The 21,520-nt window shown below is 33.2% G+C and overlaps 1 protein-coding gene across 1 annotated transcript; it reads right to left on the bottom strand.

Moving 5' to 3' along the window:
* Positions 1-4,846: 4,846 nt before the first annotated feature.
* On the bottom strand, positions 4,847-10,474 carry LOC129964096 (histidine-rich protein PFHRP-II-like). Its single transcript, XM_056078776.1, has 4 exons — positions 10,443-10,474; positions 6,295-6,582; positions 5,880-6,197; positions 4,847-4,986 (listed from the first exon to the last, which is right to left on the bottom strand). Exons 1-3 carry the CDS (start codon positions 10,449-10,451, stop codon positions 5,883-5,885), a joined length of 612 nt encoding a protein of 203 aa, XP_055934751.1. The 5' UTR covers positions 10,452-10,474; the 3' UTR covers positions 4,847-4,986; positions 5,880-5,882.
* Between the last annotated feature and the right edge of the window lie 11,046 nt (positions 10,475-21,520).

Genomic DNA, 21,520 nt, shown 5'->3' with positions numbered 1-21,520 from the left:
AATTGCGGTCAGAAGTAGAGGGAACGGAGGCTAACTGACAAGGGACTCGCCTGCTGTTTCCGATTCAGTTATTATATTAATAACATTAATTTAATACATCAATGAACTTTTAACATTTATTTATTTTCTTTTTGGTAAGCTTTTTTATTTTGATCATCTAAATAATAGTAATAATACATTATTTTGCCAAATAAAAAGATAATAAAAACAAATGAGTAACGTAGAATGATAAAGAAAACCCTCCTGCAGTTTATAAAAGTATATTTTTTAGCTCCAAGGAGAATCTGTTGATGGGAAAAAAGTTTTTAATTCAATACAAAACGAAACGACCTTGAACTGACAAAAATGTTATATTTTAACATCAAATAATGGACAAATGTTATAATAAAAATATGGCGAAGTAGTGGAAATGAGCTGCATTTTATTAGATTTAAGAATCGATTATATTTAAGAAGGAACTAACAGAACAAATTATGTTTAAGAATGAATCGTTAAAAAGTTTTAAAATTAAAAAAAAATATCATAATCATAAGAAAATATTTTTAAGGTTAACCTTCAAAAATAGCTTCTATTATTATATTGAAATTAAAATTTTCATTTTTATAAATTCATTTTTTTCCTTTCTTGGAGCACAAGGAAAAAATTGTTTATTTTCATATATTCTTGGTTATGTCATAGTAAATTTTCACTATTAATTTTATTTCATTAAATTTGCAACTAGGGGGCTCCTCCCCCTCCTCGCTTATGCTGGCCAACCCCAGGAACTACTAATGCTGTTCCTCTCGGATCGCTTCGCGATCTAAGCTCACCTCGCTCGCTCGCCATCTATTAAACCCCATTAGTCTAGCAACAGATATATTCAGATTTAATTTATTCCAAAATGAAAGAAATAAAAAAATGTAAAACAAAAAGTACACTCTCAAAAATTAATTTCGTTTATTTGCCACTTGAATTTTCTTCTTTCTCACAGTAATAACGTGCCTGGCAAAAAGAACAGAGTCCTGACATATTCCCACAACTATGCTCCTGTAGTTCGGAAACTTCGCTCCGTACACATAAACGTTTAATCCTATCTCGTTCATTACGAATGGATATTCTTATGACAGATTCTTGAGCATTTTCATTCGATATGTCTTCTCTTTTTCGACGATTTCGTTTTAAAATAGATACGGCATGACTTAAATTCATCGTGAAAAAATTGTCCGTTTTTTGACCGTTAATTTTTGTGTTTAAAAAATTTTCAAACCTAGGCAAGAATAGCGTTCGCTTGAAATCTTATCAAACCGCGTGTTGATGTTCCCAGCTGAGGTCGAAGTGTTGCCAGAAGGCGATTAACAAATTCGACCTGATTTTGCGTCTACGTAAGCGTTTTATATATATAGATAGTATCTTTAGGCAAAGCGCTCTAAAATTTTATATAAATTAGAAAGCTCGCTAAATGATTGCACATACTATTGGTTATTTTTTAGCGTCATTCAAGCTAACATGTTTGTAGTGTCCTCTATGATTTGAGCTACAAAGATTAAAATCAGTTGAAATCTGAAATCTTCCCTATTTAAAAATCATGATTCGTTCGTCTTCTTATGCCATCAAAAATGTTGGAAATTTATTATGTTGCTGTTACTCACCAAATTTATATATGTAAAGTGTTTTTATATATATCGTCCTTCCAAGATCTACAATTTTTATCCAATATCTCGGTGAAATTTTGCATTCGCGTTCTTCAAAACAAGAGGAAAATTACTGCCCTCCGATGTTGACTCTTTGAACCTCAAATTGTAACTAAGATTTCGGTTAAACAAAAAATCAAGCAAAGTTTCGGTGCTCTTCTCTAATATAAAATTAAACACAGTTTTCTAAAATTTCGAAATTATTTTAATAATTAGGATTTGTTTTTTTTAAAGATATTCTGACAAAGAAAAAAAAAAGAAAGAAAACTTTAATTTCTTTCAAATTTTTTTATTTCGAAAATTCTGATATTTAGCTGCTTTTTAAATGATACTTTCATTGATTTCAAAAGTATAATGTAACCCATCAAATATGAATTTTTCAGGTAATAACTCTCCAAAGTTGGCTTTTTATTTAATTCGTCATCTTTTAATACTGAATAGGAGTTTCAATGCTTTATGATCCTTTCAAATCAGGCATAACAAAGGTAGATTTTTCAGTTTTATGAAATTTTTTTTATTTGTTTCAGCAAACAACAAAGCAGCAATTCGGAATACAGCATTTCTAGTCGTAAGCAACATTTTTTGAGTCTTCTAATACTAAGAGGTAATTAATGCAAGTAGTTTCCCTTAATTTACGCCTTTATTTCTTTTGAAAGTGTAAAAATGGGAAACATTGAACTTATGCATTCCGTAATAATCAATAGATAATCCAAAACCTATATTGGTGGAAGGATCGACAAATGAGTTGCCAAAGATGAATTGCTTCATGCAACATTTTATCAGATATATTTGGTATCCTAGTTTGCCTACTATTAGATTACCAATGCTAAGGCCATATCCAGTTGAATATTTGGAGCAAATACTTTCGATTTTTTTTTAATTCAGATGTCTACGCTCCTGAAATATATATCTTGTATGAAATTTAAAAAAATGCCCAGTTCAAGAAGTGGAGCAAGGAGAAAGGTTTCAAATTATAAGCTACTGTGTGTGCCCTGTGGGTACAGAGAAATTTCAAATCAGATTCCTTTTTTATAGATTCTTATTTCGAAACATTGCAGTATTTTCTTATTTTATAATTTGCAATATAAAGTGTAATTCATTGCAAATGTAATTCGGTGCTCAGTTTCCTTATTATTGCTATCAAATTAAGTGAAAAGTTATTGCATTCGATGCATGTTGCGTCATTTCCGCTTTTACTTCAAAGGTCGTGATGCTGGCGATTAGGTAAATGCATCATAAAAATAAGCAGGAAACTTTTAACACACGATATGGCACATTATCACCACGACATTTCTCAATATTCTGAACTCTAGACAATATCGTGAAGGTGTGACAACAATATTATTGAGTCTTTATTTCTAACTACCCGCCTTTGGCGATCAGCTGGTTTGCCGGTATTAATGCTCAATAAAATTTTCAATTAAATATTTTTGAGCGAATTTGATAATCCTATAACTTATGCTATTATAGAAGGCTTACGCCATTCTTTCCATTGTACTATGTACCTCTCTAATTTTCTGACTGCTCCTGTAAAATTTGAGTTTTAAATTAAAATGAATTTATTAAACTTCGATTAATGCAAAAATATTTCTTTCTGAAAGCAAACATGTTTTTCAAAAAAAAAAAGAAAATGAGTACAGAAAGCAGAATCGTTCAGAATTTCAATCTTATGTACACTACAGAATAATTTTCATAAATTATACATTTCAAACAATTGTTCAATAAAAATTTCTCTGATTTATAATAAAATTGAGTTTTTCATTTTACTTTCAAAAGAATTTAAATCTCTTAAAAATATTTTATTTTTTTCGATCAATAAATATACTTTAAAAACTTATGAAGTATAAATATTATATAGTCCATAGGCCTAAGGAATCGTATTCCACGAAACATTTTTGATTCACCAATTTTTAAATAGTCATTATAATAATACAGTTGACATAAATCTGATCGAATTATAAAGCTTAGAATATTACAGTTTTAAGGCAATCAATATTTTCATAATCTTAGGCCTTGGGGAAACGGCATACCTTCTTTGAGACGGCCGATGGAGTAGTCTAAAATCGCGCGTTTTTATAATTTACGAATTATCATAAATCACTCAGTTTTAGACTAAATAAAGCAATTTAATAGGTTTAATGATGGCTTCAGGACAAATCGGTTGAGATAAAGCTTGGAAACTATAGAAACCCTTTTAGGAAAGAATATATTTCTGAATAAATAGAATGAACAGAACCTGTGGAAAGAATGTGCTACAAGGGATATGTTACAAGTTGAATTTCATCTGAAGCCATGCATCTTACTTATGATTTCGAAAGAAAAAGTAGTTAAGGTTTTAAGGTGAAAACAAATCAACACACGTTTCAGAAAGAAACAAACTATCGACCAACTTGGCAGATATGTTGAGAGTGCGTCATATCAATTAAATTTTCTTTGTTTTGTTCAAATTGTTTCACGCAAAGTTCTGAATTATGAGAGATACTTACTATACTCAAAAAATTGATTCCTATCTATTCTAATAATAAAGATGAATAAATGCGTGTTTGTGTGTGTGTATTGGCGCTCTACATGTCAGATCGTATGAACTAGAACTATCATATTCAGAGAATGCATACCTCGGAGATACAATGTGTGTAACTCGGAGAGATTTTAATAAAAATTTTAATTAAAATATAAGCTGAATGCTATGCGATACGAACTTCTGAAAATATTACTGCAAAAAAGTAAATGTTACACAGTTTCAAAATTTTAAAAGTATCTTTATCATGACAACTCGAACTGAATTTTGGCAATTTTTAAAAAATATTTTTTTTTTCTATTTGATTTCCAACAATAGATTGCAGTGATGCTCTGAAGGTTATGTAAAAGAGTTAACATAACATGGCTTTAATGTCATTTGATAATTTGGATAGAATCACGGACATAAATTTATATTTAACCGATTTATCTGAAATTAAATATAATCAATATTCACAGTTGGTTTCAAAGGCGAATAGTTTTAAATAAAAAGAAAGATCCACTGTCTTGTATGAACCAAATAAAAATTTAGAACAAATAAACGTCTCTGTTTCGTGCTTTTATGGAAAAAAATATTAGTACTTTCATTACAACAAAATGTTGCTGGCAAATTATGTGGCAATAAAAAAGGCATAGTGAAGACATTTCATTTTATTATTGTTAAACAAATAATAAAATTACATATGATTCCAAGATGCGGATAGTCTGCAATATTATGCGTGAAAAAATAAATAACATATGGTGCACTCAGACAAGATTCTTTGTTTGTATCTACGACCAGAATGTGCAGAGACGTCACCTGAAAATAATAATAGTATTTGAATAGATATATTATAGAATTGAATATATACTCTATTTCTTGGTTATGAACATCAAAGCTTTTAATAGGATGCTGAAAGTGTGGGAATAAAATTAGATACATCTTTTTCTGTACACAAAATCACTAAGAAAAGAAAATTGTCACGATGAATATTTTCATTTTCAATCACTCCTTAAACACTTTCTAAAAATTATGAAATAGCCGATTTTAATTCATTTAGAACTTTTGACTTAAAATCAATTTGTCTTCGAATATATACAAAACATATGTAACCTATCATTTTTAATGCCCTTTTCTTATATAAAAATACACATTCAAATTCAGTATTATTTACAATTAAAGCAAAGGAACGAATCAATTTCAATCATCGGGATTCAAATACTTTTAATTTTGTCCATCTGAATCACCCTCTAAAGTTCCTGACTCTGTTTAAGTCGAAGAAATTACTTTGCTTCATTAATCATATAAATTGATTAATAATTATGTTTATACAAGATTAATATAATGATTATTATAATTGATTAATAATTATGTTTATATAAGATTAATAATAAGACTTTAAAAAAAAGTGTGTTGTGGTTTCCTAGAATAGCAGCCATTAAAATGAATTCTCGATAATGCTCTGTAGAGAGAGTTAATATAAGACACACAGATTGTTCCTGCACAAAATGGGATAATCGAGGAAATGATCCTGAAGTCGAAATTTCTATCGATTCACAGGAGTGTACATCGAAGGTAAAAGAATATTTCTTAGATATTCCGATCAAAGGATCAAAACAAGCACATTCATGATAACCTTTTCTTGGAGTTAGGATTTATTAGTTTATGTATAGAAAGATCTGGTAGAAGATTATAGAAAAGTCAGCACTTACATCTTAATGCAAATAAGTATGGTGTGCAGGTCCAGCATACACTGGCGCCGAATAAGCAGGATGCAGTAAGATGGGGATAGGAGCGTGGTGGGCCCTGCTATCATAGCCATGGTGACCGTGCTTCTTTAAGGTTTTACCTGCATCCGAGTATCCATATCCTCCGTGATGAATCTTCTTGGCATGTTTGGCGTAGCCATGAGCCCCGTCATCTTCGAGTTGGCGGAGGCCTTCGCTGGCATGGTGAGCATGATGAGATTTGTGTTCATTTAGGGAGGAACCTTTATCATGGTGGCTTTTGATGTGATCGTATGCATAAGCCTAAACAAAAGTGGTAAAAAAAAATACTTTACAACTTTCTACAATTTTGAAAAAGAGAGGGAAAAAAACTGATTAAAAAAATTCGACGAATTTTTACCTTTACAAACCCGTGACCTTTCTTCCTTTCATAATATCCTTTGTCGTGACGAGCTTTGTGAAGATCATGGTGGCTCTCCTCCTCTCCGCGGGCTTTATGAGTGTCCAGTTCATGATGCCCATGCTTGGCATATCCAGAATTCCCGTATTCGTCCAGGGCTCCATGATGCCCGTGTTTGTGTGTTGCATCGCTGCTATCGAGATAGTCATGGCCGCCATGATCCGAGTAGAAATGCCCAAGGTGCTGACTGTAGACAGCGACAAAGCAAGTCAGAAAAGCAAGCAGTCTCTATGGAGTGAAATAGAAATATGAATATGAATAGTCAGTATGATTGTTTAAAATATGACCTTATTATTCGAAATTAAGTTTTAAGAAACTGTGAAAATCACTTATTAAATAATAATTAATTAAATCATTAAATATAAAAGAGGTATGGATTATTTTTATAACGCAGCATCTTTAAAACAATTTTCCCCAAATGTATTAGATATGAATTTATATTAAAATTTTTCTTCGGCAATGCCGTTAAGTAACAATACCGAGGCCTCTTTTCCTTCTTTTTCTGGTAAAATATCTACATTCCCCGAATTTCAGCCAACATTACTTGAATTTCCATTTAATGAATCTTAAGTCAACTTTTCTAAGTTGATATGTCATTACATGTATTGCCAAATAAGAATTTCGGATGTTCTATCTTAAATTTTGTGTTTCGTTTAGTTAAAAAAAATATTTTAAGGAATGTGCACATATTCAAATTGTTCGGCTTAATCAACCCTTTTTTAAATTTCACTCTCCTTTGATTTAAACATTTGCCTTCATTTCGGTCTCAGCGCTATCGGTACCTTGTCGGCATCATACTCCTCATGTCCGCTTTTATATTGTCTTAATATTAAATTTTTATTTTTGCTTTCGAAAGAATTTGATTTTACTTTGAGTTATTGAACTTAAAAGAAACATTTAAAAGGGAAGACTGATGGTTTTTTTTTTTAAGGAAATCTTATTATGAATGTCAAGATTTTACCATCGATTCGAACAAGTATGACAGATTTTGATTGGAATATAAATATTGTTTGAAATTGCCACGTTTCTATTACTCTCCTATTTTAGTTGGAGCTGAGAGAACTGTTTTTTTCTCAAAAGGCTTTGAAACTTCTTAACATCAGAACACACGCACTGGAATGGAAAATGCATTTAGACTTATTTGGAAGGATTTTAAGTCTAGCTAAAAATTTTGTGCTGCTCTGAACTTGCTAACTTTTCTTTTAGAAAAAAAGTATTCTGAATGTATGAAAGGGAGCTATTTTGTGCTTTGCTCGTAGAGAACTGAATGAATAAGGTTGCTTTTGAAATAAAAGAAAATGAAGAAACTGGAAATGCTACTGAATAAGGAATATGAGTAGACGGAACATAATAATGCAGAGAATTCTTGTCATTCAGCTGAGTGATGAATCCTCCATTGGATCCATTATATTAAATTCATGAGTAAATTTTGCAAACATGTTGCACTAAAAATACCTACTTATCGCATGGAGCAAAACACTGGTGTTAAAATCACCAGTATTCGTCAAGAAACTTGGAAGATGTTCGGGTTTACCTAATCTTTGAATGCTCCGAGAACTCTACGCGGATTTATTTATTTATAATACTATGAAAAATAAGACGAAGGATAATAATCCTACAGTAAGAATCATCTACAATGGAAGGAATCATCTACAAGAAGTGAAAGCAGTTATCAAAATAATGTCTACACTGTAGGAATCAAAATGCAAAAGAGAATTTTAACAATTGCTTGTTCTCATTTCTTCCAATATATATATATATATATATATATATAATGTGTGTGTGTGGGTCATCAGTAGACATATTACAATTTAACGATAGATTTTATATCTCTTTAGGAGATTTTAATGAACTGGAGTCATTCCTGGTCAGTATGCATTAAAGATACAAACCAGCCTTGATAATGCGAGAGCATGTGCCTCGAATTTAGTCTATATTTAGAACAAATTTTGCAAGGAAAAAATTGTAGTGCCCGAAATAAAAACTGCAGAAGGTATAGCTTTCAACTGTAATGAATTTGGAAAGAGATAAAAAGATATTTTTTAAATGCAAAATAAATGAAAACTTTAAATGGCCTTTTTTGAAGAAATTTCATTTTATAAAAATTTTCATACCGAAGCATGATACCTTACAACTTATGAATATATTTCCCTGAAATTTTAAATACATGTTACATTAAGTTTTATAAAAGTAATTGATTAGATATATAGTTCTGAACTGTATTATTATTGTTTTAAAACTGTATGTCACTTTCAGCTACACATTTTGTGAAATTTCGAATGCAAAATTATTCAATCAGCCATATGCTTTTTTGCAGCTGCAAATATTTCTTAGATCTTGGTTCATTGTCTTTTCCATAGCTGTAAGTATGATGCGTAGAAAAATAATTTGAATATGTGAATTAGAATTTTTTTAATGAAATGCTTTACTTTATGATACAATTTTAACAATTTTTTTATGTCAATTTCGATTTTATTGACTTTCAAGTGATAGAAAATTTTCTGTTTGATATTATTCATTGTTTTGAATCACAAGAAGCCAGAAAAAGAGTTGAAATGATTCGTTAGAGAATTTCCCAAAAATGTGTGCCTGAACTCAGTCAGGTGCCTTCACACTGACATGCACTGTTTTGCAGTACTTTTTACCAATAAGACATGAGCGTTTCACAGATAAAATATATGCACATGTATGTCTCACCATCGCCATTTGAGATGCTTTTAAAGATTGCCTGGAATTTCAATAGCATCCATTTAAGATTTCGTGACTTACTGTCAATTCCTTTTTTTATTGTAAATAAGTATAAGGTCATGTATTGAAAAAGCATTTTTTATCTCAAAAAATTTATATACCATGACACTTATGTCTAAAAGTCTGATGTCATTTAACTCATCCACTATCCAACTGAACATTTCTCTTCACTTATCCAATAAGATTATTGCGTATTATGTGCGAGTGTATTATGCGTTTCTCATCAACTTCCCAATATTATTAGAGTCTTCCTTGTCAAGAAAGGTCGAATCATAAGAGTTAGTCGCAGCAGCTAATGACAACAACAATAAAAACAAAAACATAACTTTCAATAGATATATCAGCTCAAAATATCACAGAAATCTTAATAATAAAAGTGGATTCATTCTTATCTAAGTAAACACATAAATTTTTAATTATAAAATTTGAAATAAATCAATTGAATTCAGTTTGAATAGATGGCATCAAACTTTTCTCACTGTTCTTTGTAATCATACGAAGAAACAAAAGTAGGGTGAAATGAAATCGAAAACTAATTTTTCAAGTATTTAAAACTCCTTTGAGAAAGCAAATGTGTCTGTCTTTCATTCAGTTTCGATTTCAAGGAAAGTTCTGTTCAAATTCTTATTTGTTTTTAAGTTTAATTATTTTAATCAATTGTTTTACATACTTTATTCTTGAAAGTAAGTACATCCTTCAAGTTAATATAAATTTATTAGCAAGCAAAAATCAATCGAATGTTTGAAAGCAAAATAGCAATACAAAAGCATTTAATAATATTACTGTAAAATTATTGACTTTCTTCATTATTCAACTGCAGCTTATTTTTCAATTGTCTTTGAAAAATTAAAATAAAGATATCTTATACAAACCAAAAAAAAATACCAACGTCATTTCATAAAAAAATATTTAAAAAATTATTTAATGTAGGAAGTAAAATTTTTAATTTGTATTTCTCTTAGTTCAAATAAGCTGACAACAAAAAATACTTCTCTTAACCTTCTGCACTCGGAAAAGTACTTTAATACGTGACTATTGCAAATACCTAATAGGAATGCAAAAACTTGTTTATCGCTCCGAAATTTATATATATATATATAATTGTTTTAAGTCTGATTTCTCTGAAACATGAGTCCACATCTTTTAACCACTCTGTAGGTATTTTCAGCAATCAAAATTGAAAAATAAGTCAAAACGATGCACCGTCTTGAATGGCGAGTAAGAAGCACGAACCGAGTGCAAAGGGTTCATTTTTAATATTGCAGCTATTCGGCATGAGTGCTTATAAAGTTTAGCTGAATTAAATCCTGTACATCATGAAGTGCAAAATGAACTCTTACCAAATGCATGGTGATTCCAGACCAAAGTCCACTTCGCTATTGAATGCTTTTCTGAAGCAAGAATGAATGTTCTAGGTATATATATACAATAGCTATTTTCTCCAACCTCAATTCGGGATTGTCAACTTTTACGTTCGTGTGCATTCGGTATTTAGAGCGCCTCTTTTGTCGATGGCGGAGATCTAAAAACCCATTATTTTGCTTAACGAGATACTACACTAATCTGTATTTTTTGAATTTGTTTTGTATTTGGGTCTTTGCTGTAAGCGATTTTTTTTCTCCCATTGTCTTGGGATCGAGTGAAGTGTTAGTGAGAATTTCAAAAATCAATTTAACTTTTCTACAATGTTTATTGATATGATTGGCTGCATTACAATGCAATGAAATATGGCTATTGAGCAACGTTTAAAAATAATTTAAGAAGCACTTAAAGTGTTGGACAACAATGCAAAGTAAATATTTTTTAATGATGGAAAAAAAATTCAGGAATTTTTAAGGAATTAAAATTTAGCAACATAGTATATACTATTTACTATTTTATAATTATACATACATAAATAATTATGCTTTCATTATATATTTATAACCTAAGTATAATTACAAAAAAAATATTTTTAAACAGTATGGTTCTACAATATGATTTATATAGTTTCTTTTAACTATTAAAACGTAAATTAATTTGATGTTTAAATAATTAATTCTTATTCGAGTAATGAAATACTATGCAATTTGCCGGTAGAATGGAAGGATCTAGTTAAAAAAAATATGAGAGTTAAAATGGAATCGTAAGTGACTGGAGAAAATGTTATATTTTTAAAAGAAACTTTTGTTAAAATATATTATGAATATAAATTGATTACCACATTGTGAAGAACAGTCTAATGATTTCAAATATCCAGTATAATATAAAAGATTGGATCAAGTTTCATTCTGGTATTAAAAATTTATAGTAGCAAACTTAAAAATATTTTATAACAAACATTCTGAATAAAGATACATGTTTTTCAATTACGTTGGGTGAAAGGCTGCATTATTTATATTTTAATGATAAATTAAATTAAAAGCTTATTTAAAACTAAACTTTGATAATCCTCAAGAGTTTCTTTATACAATTTTCAAAATACTATCGCTTTTATGCAATTGTTTGATGAAACTGAGTACGCAATCAATGCAAATAAGTAAAGCAGTTTATTAACAGATTACCATCAGCTGCACTAGGCTGACAGCTTAACCAGAATGAGTGTGCATAGTTTTAAACCATGTAGCAGAATATTCCTGTGCACCAGATTACAAAATATTCGCGAAACACCAATTAAAAAAAAGAAATTTTCATGGTGTCGTTTTCGCCACGGAAACAAGAACTTCCCCTCTGCCTGATCAGTGTTCGAGATTTTCGTGGCAAAGCTCTCTCTTTGAAAAACTGTGTTTAAGAATTTCGCAAATGAGTTTTAGTACTTGAATGTGTCATGGGTACTCAGCGAGATGGCATTTTGGAACTGTCTTTCTTCTTCTAATGCTTCCTGATCATAGTAGGGTTTTCACAAGGAACGACCTTATTTTACTCGGTGTCTAAATATGTGTCAAAATCTTGTTTTTCATATGTTATGACGGATAGTCATCGTAGGACTTGAAACGTTTCTAAAAGTCCCACTTTCAAACACTTTTGTAAAATTCATCCAGGGTCTATGTTTATAATAAACTATTCGGAGCTATAACGTCTTCTTTCTTGCGGTTCCAAGGTTCATCATTTTGCTAGCTATGTAGGAGCGCCAGTTCCCCCCGATAATAATTTGATGGTGCACCGATTTCTTCAGTACAAAACCGGGAACATAATGTGAAGCATCGCATTTGCTACCTGAACATAAATCAGACATGAAAATGGTTGGGTTCGATTTCATGGTGGTGTAATAAAAATTGATAGAGGGCGATATTCGAATTTGATGCCACATGTTGATAGGGCATATCACATTTACGTAAAAATGGCTTGCAGTTTATTTAAATCGTTTCAAAAGCTAGTGTATGGTCTTCTTCAAAGAGCTTCAATTACCATTGCAACGAAAGATGGCCTCTATATTATTAAATATAACCACTAAAGGGTAAGCAAAAGAAGAAGAAAAAAAAAAAGATTCTAAATCCATTTAATTCTTAGGAAATGGTTCTTACCGAATTAACGAAACACTGTAAATTTGATCCTGTTATGCATTTCCTAAAAGTGATTAATTACATAGTGTATATGGAGTTACAACATTAATGTTTGTGCCAACAATAGGAATAAGGTTAAAAAATTTATTATGTCGATGATATCTAATTTTTTGTAATTTAAATTATATATTTAATCTATAAATATGCAATTGTGTTTATCGAAAATCTACTCTCCATACAATTCGAAACCATCATGCAGAGACTGTAGTTTATATAATATCAGTTTGGGGGAAAACATCGCTATCTTGCTTCTATTAAAGAATAAATGAAATTGAGCTCGCTTCAATGCTGATGTCTTTCTAAATTATAATGGTATTCACTTGCTTTTTTTATGCAATTTTTTATATATATTTGGCTTTAGAATTATAAAAGAAAATATGTTTCATACATGTGCAATTAAAAATTATTTATTATAAACAATCAGATTTCACTAAAAATGCAAATGCTTCCATAACATTCTGTCATATTTTCTGTAAGTTGGTTAATTTGGTTGAAAGTTGCGTGCTAAAAGCAAAAAACACATAGGAGAAAATATGGGATAATCGGAATGTAAATCTTTGGGAATTTACGTGCTATTTTATAAAAATACATATAAGTATTTGTGTACAGCAAAAAAACATTGATAAAAACTATAAATCTTAATCAGTTTCCTGTGAGATAGGGTGAGCCTAAAGAATTTTCGTCAGTATCAATTTTTGTACTTTTCATTAAATACTCTCGTGACAGAATCTTCATCGTAAATCCCAAACTGACTGCTCAGACCTGCTGGAAGGCACATGGAAAAATTTGAGTGACCGAACCGCCTCAACAGCAATACTAGCGGGAACTGTGTTTGAGTCTCAAGAGCCATCACCGGCCATGATACAACCCTTCCCTGAGGAAATATGCCCCGTCATCAATGGGAGGAGCCAGACCCCCCCCCCTTTTCGTGTACCCACAAGGGTGGCGAGGACCAACCACCATGCCAGAAGCTTCTCATCTTCAATTACGAAGTGACCCACCCCATGGGACAATGTAAAATTTGACTTCAAACTTATTCTTTATATGATCACTTTTCAAATCCAGTTCGTCCAGTTTTTCTACAGAAATTCGAAAAAAATTATGTGCAAATCCGAAAGTACATGAATATTTTAAACATGCAGCATAATAAGCAACTTTTTGTTATAAAAAAGCCATGATTTCAATTTTTAACAAATTTTTAAGTACATTAGTTGTTTAGATATAACACGTAAGAAAATAACAACCATTTAGTTCAATTGCTTCAATAATTCGGAAACAATATTAATAATAAAGATGGATGAAATAGTAAAGAGGGTTTAAAGTGAAACGAAAAAAAAAAGTTGAATATCTGAAAGAAACTACATTTCCAATAATTAAATTTGTGTTCCGCTAATCATAAAAAAATGGCGTTTGTTTATTCTTTTGTTGTTGTTGTTTTAACTTTAAAAAACAGTGATGATTTTTACCTATGGTCAATTAGAAAACTTTCTATCAACTTTCGTACGAATCAAGGACTTTAAATATTATTATGTTGTGATTACTGAAGACAAAAGATGTGGATTAACTAAACATCTTAATTTTAAATAAAGAAAACAATTCAGAAATAAAAAATAAATTTTAGTTTTTGTTGTCAAATCAATCGAAATAAATTTGAATTGTAGACTACATCTTACTATTATTTCAATCGGAAATTTCAGAAGCCAGAGAAAGAAAAATATTCTTTCTCTGGCTCCTGAAAATATTCAAATACGATTAAAAAATAATAAGCCCCAATAGAAACAAAATTGTTTGAATAATTTCCCGACATTTTTTATTTCATATATAATTCAATGTCCCTGAGTATATTAAAATATCACATTCGAATCCCGTTTCAAAAAATGATTACTGATTTGACCAAATACCAACGTGGAAAAAACTATCACCTCCTTCCACATATTATTTAAGTTCAATGTACACCTCCTGCATCTTGGCCCCTCAGGGGCTCACCTACTATAGGTGAGTACGGGTGTCCCAATCCCGAGGTACCCAGGGATCTATACTCCCTTGGTTTGCACTCCCCTACGCCTTCCGCTATTTGCTTAATTTTTTCCTTCCCTCGACGGCAGGCGAGTGAGCTCTCCATGAGAAGCTGTCGCCGCGCTGTTTGCGTCTTGCATCTCATGGACAGCCAAAACCCCACGTGTTCGCCGTGCTTGGAAACCCATTAGAAATACGGGTGGTGCAACGTGGTCCCCTGTGCATCAATCAGCTGGTAGCTAGTCACCTTAGTGGCTAGTCTGCTAAGGATCAAGCGAAGGGGTTACTCCTTGGGCTTGGCGTTAAGGGTGGTCACTGTCCCCGGGGATAACTATGAGAGTATAGATTCCGGCTAGCACTAGAGTAAGTGCCGAGGCTGGAAATGACCAGAGTCGGTGGCTGCCTTCCCTAGTTAGGCTCCGTGGTGGGCGGTGCCGTCGGGCCCGAATCATTCTCAATCCTCCCAAAAAGGGCCCCTTCACTGGGCATCATAAAGCACCAGTTCCTTTAAATAATTCTTACCATTTTGATAGTTTTTTTGTTATTAAGAGGATCTCTAATGCTAATGAAACATTCAATAATGTATCACCATTTCTTGTTCAAAAGGCTGTAACGGGAACAGTCGGGGATCTAACGTCAATAAAAAAAATGCGCTCTGGTGACTTGCTTGTTGAGGTTAATTCTTGAAAGCAAGTCCAGCAGATTCAAAAACTAAAAAATCTGGTTACAATACCGGTTACTGTAAATCCACATCAATCCTTGAACACCTCTAAAGGTATGATTACCTGCGGGGAATTGCTAAATGTTCCCCTGGAGGTAATTATTGCAGAAATGAAACCACAGGGTGTCACAAATGTCCGCCGCATCACTCTTCGGTGTGATGGTGAACTCCTTGAGACAAAACATCACATTTTAACGTTTAATACACCTAAACTGCCAGAATTTGCTTATGCAGGCTACATCAGACTACCTGTCTGTCCATACATACCGAACCCTCTTAGATGTTTCCCATTGCCAGCGCTTAGGACATTCTAAAGTGAATGCCGCGGGTCTTTAACATGTGCCCGTTGTGCAGGCAAAGGGCAGGATGCCAGCAGTGTACCACAGAAGAAAAGTGCGTAAAATGTGGTGGCGATCACCCTTCTTATTCTCGCTTATGCCCGCGCTGGATACTAGAGAAATAAATCACCACTGTTAAGTTCAAAGAAGACTTTACATATCCCGAAGCCAGGCATAAGGTTCAATCGCAAACACCTACTCCTGGTAAAAGTTATGCAAAAAGTTTTCACACGCAAATTGTGTGAAAAACGCTAAAAAATCCAAACAATCTGAAAAACTTACAGATTCTGATTCTGAACAATCTATTAATAATACGTCTGAGATTCCTAAGGTTGTAAATACAAAGTCTAAACGCAAAAACAAAGTTCACTAACATTAAAACTTGCAAAACGTGGTCTTTCATAAAAAGATTTGTCTCTGAAATTAAAACAGTCAATATCCAAAAATTCCGTTTCTTTCGGAATGGCGATGCAGGGTAATGTCCACAAGGATTTAACAACGATCTTTGGGGATAAGTTGCATAGCCCTGATATAAAATTACATCCCTCTGAGGATGAAGAAGAACTTGAAATGAGTTGCGATGATCCGGCAACTCAGACTAATGCCTCTGTTCTTTCTCCAGCCAAGCATATCTCTTAATGGGTACTTTCGTTTCTTGGAATTGTCGCGGCATTCGGCCCAAACTTCATGACACCATGTCTATTATTAACAGATTTCATCCTGTTTGTTTTAGTCTTCAAGAGACCTACTTGAAGCCAAATTTACCAATCAAATTACGCGGTTACAATTGTATTCGGAAAGATGCAGACAGTGGAGCTCATAGTTCTGGAAGGGTCTGCATCTTCACTTACAATTTATATCCGAGCAATCCTTTCACCCTACACAACTCTCTACAGGCTGTGGCTGTACAAGTTCATGTAAAAACTTTGGTCACAGTCTGCTGTATTTACTTACCACCTCATGATGTCATTCGCCAACAAGATCTTGATCACCTTTTGGACCAACTTCCCTTTTTTTAACCCTTTATTTAATCGGCGACTTCAACGGACATAGTTCCTTGTGGGATTCGGAACGTACAAATTCTCGTGGGCAGCAAATAGAACAGTTCATTTCTAATAACTGTATGTTTGCTCAACAATGATGAAAAGACGTACTTTCACGAGCCCACACGTACCTTCCACAGTCTTGATTTGGCCATATGTTCTCCTGAACTTCTGCCGTTGCTAACGTTTGCTGTTAGCAACGATTTATATAATAGCGATCACTATCCTATTATCCTCCCATGCTTGGCGGTGGTGCGACTTATTGTCTTCCGCGTTTCTTATTCCAGCGGACAGGTTGGACTACTTTCTCTCAGCTGGCAAATATCACAAAGACAATGGTAAATATATCAGACATCTCAGAAGCAGTTCAAAATGTCGTTGATCGTATAGTATGTGCAGCAACTTCCACTATTCCAAAGAGTTCACCACGTCTAAGAAAATTTCGCAGACCGTGGTAGAATGAAGCCTTTAGCGACAGTCACAAACAGCAGAAAAAGTTATGGAACATCTTTCTAAGGTACCCTACAACGGAGAACCTCGTCGCTTTTAAAAAAAGCCAAAGCACTAGCTCGCCGTGTACGGCATCGTAGTCAGAGGGAATCGTGGATTCAATTCATATCCTCAATCACGTCCTCTACTTCCAGCAAAGTTCTATGGAAAAAGGTAAAGGCTGCTAATGGAATATATCATGAATACTCCATTCCTGTTTTAAATAGAGGGAATGTGAAGTATTCTGCCCCATTAAACGTTGCCAACATTCTCGGTCAAACATTTGCACAGGTTTCCGCTATTGATTCTTATAACCCTGACTTTCTTACAATTAAGAATCGTGCGGAACGGTTGCCTTTGTTTTTTAACGAATGAAATACCTTTCCATACAACTGTGAGTTTAGAATGTTTGAGCTAGAAACAGCATTATCTCATGCCCATGATTCCAGTCCCGGGCCTGATGGGATTACATACAATATGCTCCGTCATTTAAATACCACTTCCCTCTCCAATCTCTTAATACTTTTCAACAGAATATGGATTCAGCAGAAGTACCCTTCACAATGGTGAGAAGCGATTGTGATCCCCATTCTAAAACCTGCCAAGGAATCTTCTAATTCTCTGAACTGCCGACCAATTGCTTTAACAAGTTGTCTTTGCAAGACTTTTGAGCGAATGGTCAATGCTCGGCTCATATACGAATTGTAAAAACAAGGATGCATCTCTCCATTGCAGAGTAGTTTCCGTCGAGGTCGGTCTACTTTTGACAACCTCATATTATTGGAAACTGAAATTCGCAACGCATATGTAAGGAGGAACCACATTGTCTCCATATTTTTCGATATTGAGAAGGCATATGACCGTACATGGCGCTACGGCATGCTTTCTACGCTTTTTAACTTTGTTTTTAGGGGAAACCTGCCCATATTCTTATTGAACTTTTTATCACATCGAACCTTCAAAGTTCGTGTTGGAAACTTTTATTCTAATAATTTTATTCAGGCTGAGGGAGTTCCTCAGGGAAGTGTACTCAGTGTCACCTTTATTATTCATCTGAACCAGATTTTAACTCATTTGCCTTCATCTGTACAAGCGAGTCTTTATGTTGATGATCTTCAGATCTCATGCCAAGGAAGCAGTATGAATCTTATCGAGCGACAATTATAGAATGCCGTGAATAAATTGGTATCTTGGTGCAAAAACAACGGACACAATATCTCTTCGGAGAAAAGCCGATGTGTGCACTTCTGCCGAAAGAGAAACATTCACCTGGATCCAAATATTAACATTGGAAATATATCGATTCCTGTAGTAAATGAAATTCGGTTTTGGGAGTCATCTTCGATCGCAAGTTGACTTTCCTTCCGCACATCTTGCACCTGCGGAAGAAGTGTGAGAAGTCCTTAAACATTCTGAAGGTACTCTCCAGAACATCTTGGGGTGCCGATCGAACCTCCCTACTCCGCATTTATGAAGCAGTAATTCTTTCTCGAATCGATTATGGGTGTGTGGTGTATGGTTCTGCCTGCGCTTCCGTCTTGCGGCGATTAGATACTGTTCACCACTCTGCCTTACAAATCTGTTCAGGTGTATTTCGGACCTCTCCCGTTGAGAGCCTGCATGTTATCTATCACCAAATGCCCCTAAATTTAAGGCGTAGTAAATTTTCCGCTTCGTATTATTTCCGAATCATGTCAGTGTCAAAGCATCCTTTACGTCAAATTAAACTTCCGCCTGTTCTTCGCAGATTATATGATACCCGTCCATTTCATATCCTTCCATTCAATGAGAGAATTAAAAATATCCTTCATGACTCGGGCCTTGAAAATATTACTATTAAATCAGCTGATCTGTTTTGTTTTCCACTTTGGGATATACCGCAATTTTCTTTTCTGCACCGATTATTTTCCACAGATGTTTCTATATCATCGCTGTCGGTATTCTTCCTTTACACCAATTTTCACGGATGGCTCGAAATCAGATGGTCATGTTGGCTGTGGAATCCTACTACCATCTGATATACTGAGCCACCGTTTACACAATTGCTGTTCAGTTTTTACTGCTGAGTTGGTGGCCATTTTCTGCGCTCTTCAGAAAATTTCATCCTCTACTCAGGATATCGCACATATTGTTTAGACTGATAGCATGAGTGCTTTGGAGACACTAACTCACTATCACAATCGGATGCACCCGATTGCTGTTAGAATTTTATTTATCTTGCGCCTATTACAAAATGAGGGCTTTCAAATTATTTTCTGTTGGGTGCCGAGTCATGTTGGCATTGCTGGAAACGAAATGGTGGATTTAACGGCAAAATCAGCAGCGAATGTTTTGTCTCTGGGATTTCCTTATTGCGATGTTAAGAAGTCCTTGGATAAACCCATTTTTTCTTCTTGGCAATTGACGTGGGATCTGCGAACCGAAAATAAATTGCATTCCATCAAACCAATTATTGGATTGTGGTCTATTCTCCCTATACATAAGGTTGACATCATAACTCGCCTGCGTATAGGACATACTCGCTTCACGCACAAACATATTCTTTTCGGTGAAGCGGCATCAAAGTGCCCCACATCTCGTGTGTATTTTACTTTTAAACATATTTTAATTGAATGTACTGATTTTAAGTCCCGACGTATTCGCTTTTTTCATTTGTCTTCGTTGAACTTGCAGGACCTGGTGGGTGAAAAACACCACCCAAGTGTTTTTGGATTTTTAAGGGCTATAAGATTTTATACTTGTATTTAGTATGTAGAATATCCGTTTTATCACTGTAATTAATAGAACCCAAACATTGATTCTTTTCTTAATTAGTCTATCGGTTTTTTTATTTAATTAAATTTGTTATTTGAATCTACGTTTTACCCTACTTTTATATTTTACCATTGGATTGACGCAGCATGGCCAAATATGGCTCTGGCGCCAATAAACCGCACAAACATCCCGCATCTTGGCGCCTACTGCTTGTTGACTTGTTTCCCTAAACTCGAACCATGCGACTTTTTTCTTTATGTTTAAAGACATTTTAAAGAAAGGTAGATTCCAAAGGTGGTGATCTTAAGGAAATGTTTTGCACATAGATGCGACAGGCAAACTGTTCTGCGCAGCAATTATTTTTATTATTGCTGACTGATGAAGAGAATCGCTGAGAAAACCGTGAATAATTTAAACTGTATTCTCATTCTTTGCAGCAATGGTGACTCTTACCAGAACCGCCGTGATGGAAAGACGTCCTACTGGCTTGGAGCAGCCCAGAAGGGAGAAAGAAAAAGCGATGGTTGCTTTTCACACACCGTGTTTACATTCTTTCTCAAGCCGTTGTTTTAAAATTGTGTTGCATAAATTTCAGTTTATTATCAATGATATTGCTTACTTTATAATTTTAGGGATTTAGTCATTTCTCACGGACACAAAAATCACGATTACTAAGTATATTTTGAGAATTTATTTGGCGCATTTACATTCACAGGAAAAGTTGATGTTACAATGTCACTCAAAGATTATTTACATAATTAGAATTTTTTAGGCAAATTTACTTTTTCAACCATTTTTTAAGTAAAATAAATTTGTGAAAATGATTTTAAAAAAAAACTGTCACCGTGTGATTAAATGAATATATTTAAAATACAAATAACATCTTAAGATGTGGTTGATTTTTTTTTTTCATATTTTCTTAGAATGAGATATTTTTATCGATACGCACAATTTGTTTCTAGTTAACAGTAATGATATTATGCAAATAAGAATAATGTATAATTTCTTGTCGAACAAACCCATAAAATTATTTATTTCTAACCATTTCAAATTTAAGGAAATTTTAACTTCTGGTTTCCCATGTCTGTCGGCATAGAATAATGACAATTTTAACTTTCTGCACTCGGATGGCGACTCTCGAGCACCCTTCAAGGTGGTGCATCATTTTGACGCTTTATTTATTTAATTTTGATTGTTAAAAATTCCTGCAGAGTAGTAAGAAGAGGCAAATTAATTAAACAGCGGAAATAAACTTAAAGCAATTATATATATATATTTATTTTTCGTAGTACTAAACAAGTTTTTGTATTAAGTAAATAATTATGCCTCGAATTACTTTTCGAGTGCAAAAGGTTTAATTCAAGATTGTTAAAAACCACGAAATTTGTTTTTTTTTTTTTTTTTTTTTTTTTTTTTTTTTTGCCCATTTTTGCTTCACAATAAATACACGTATATGTGTTATGAAGGAGAAATGGGCAAAATTGCCATTCTTCAAATTTTAGTTTCAAAAGAATT

Source organism: Argiope bruennichi, chromosome 3 (assembly GCF_947563725.1).
Source record: "Argiope bruennichi chromosome 3, qqArgBrue1.1, whole genome shotgun sequence".
In the NCBI taxonomy this organism is placed as follows: domain Eukaryota; kingdom Metazoa; phylum Arthropoda; class Arachnida; order Araneae; family Araneidae; genus Argiope; species Argiope bruennichi.
The sequence above is the reverse complement of the archived record's forward strand: the minus strand, read 5'-3'. Positions and strand labels throughout refer to the sequence as shown.

What these genes read in the sequence shown, in the direction of transcription:
- LOC129964096 (XM_056078776.1), bottom strand. An exon ending in AAGGTCACGGGTTTGTAAAG is followed by an intron (nt 6,198 to 6,294) that starts GTAAAAATTCGT and finishes ACTTTTGTTTAG; the next exon opens with GCTTATGCATACGATCACAT.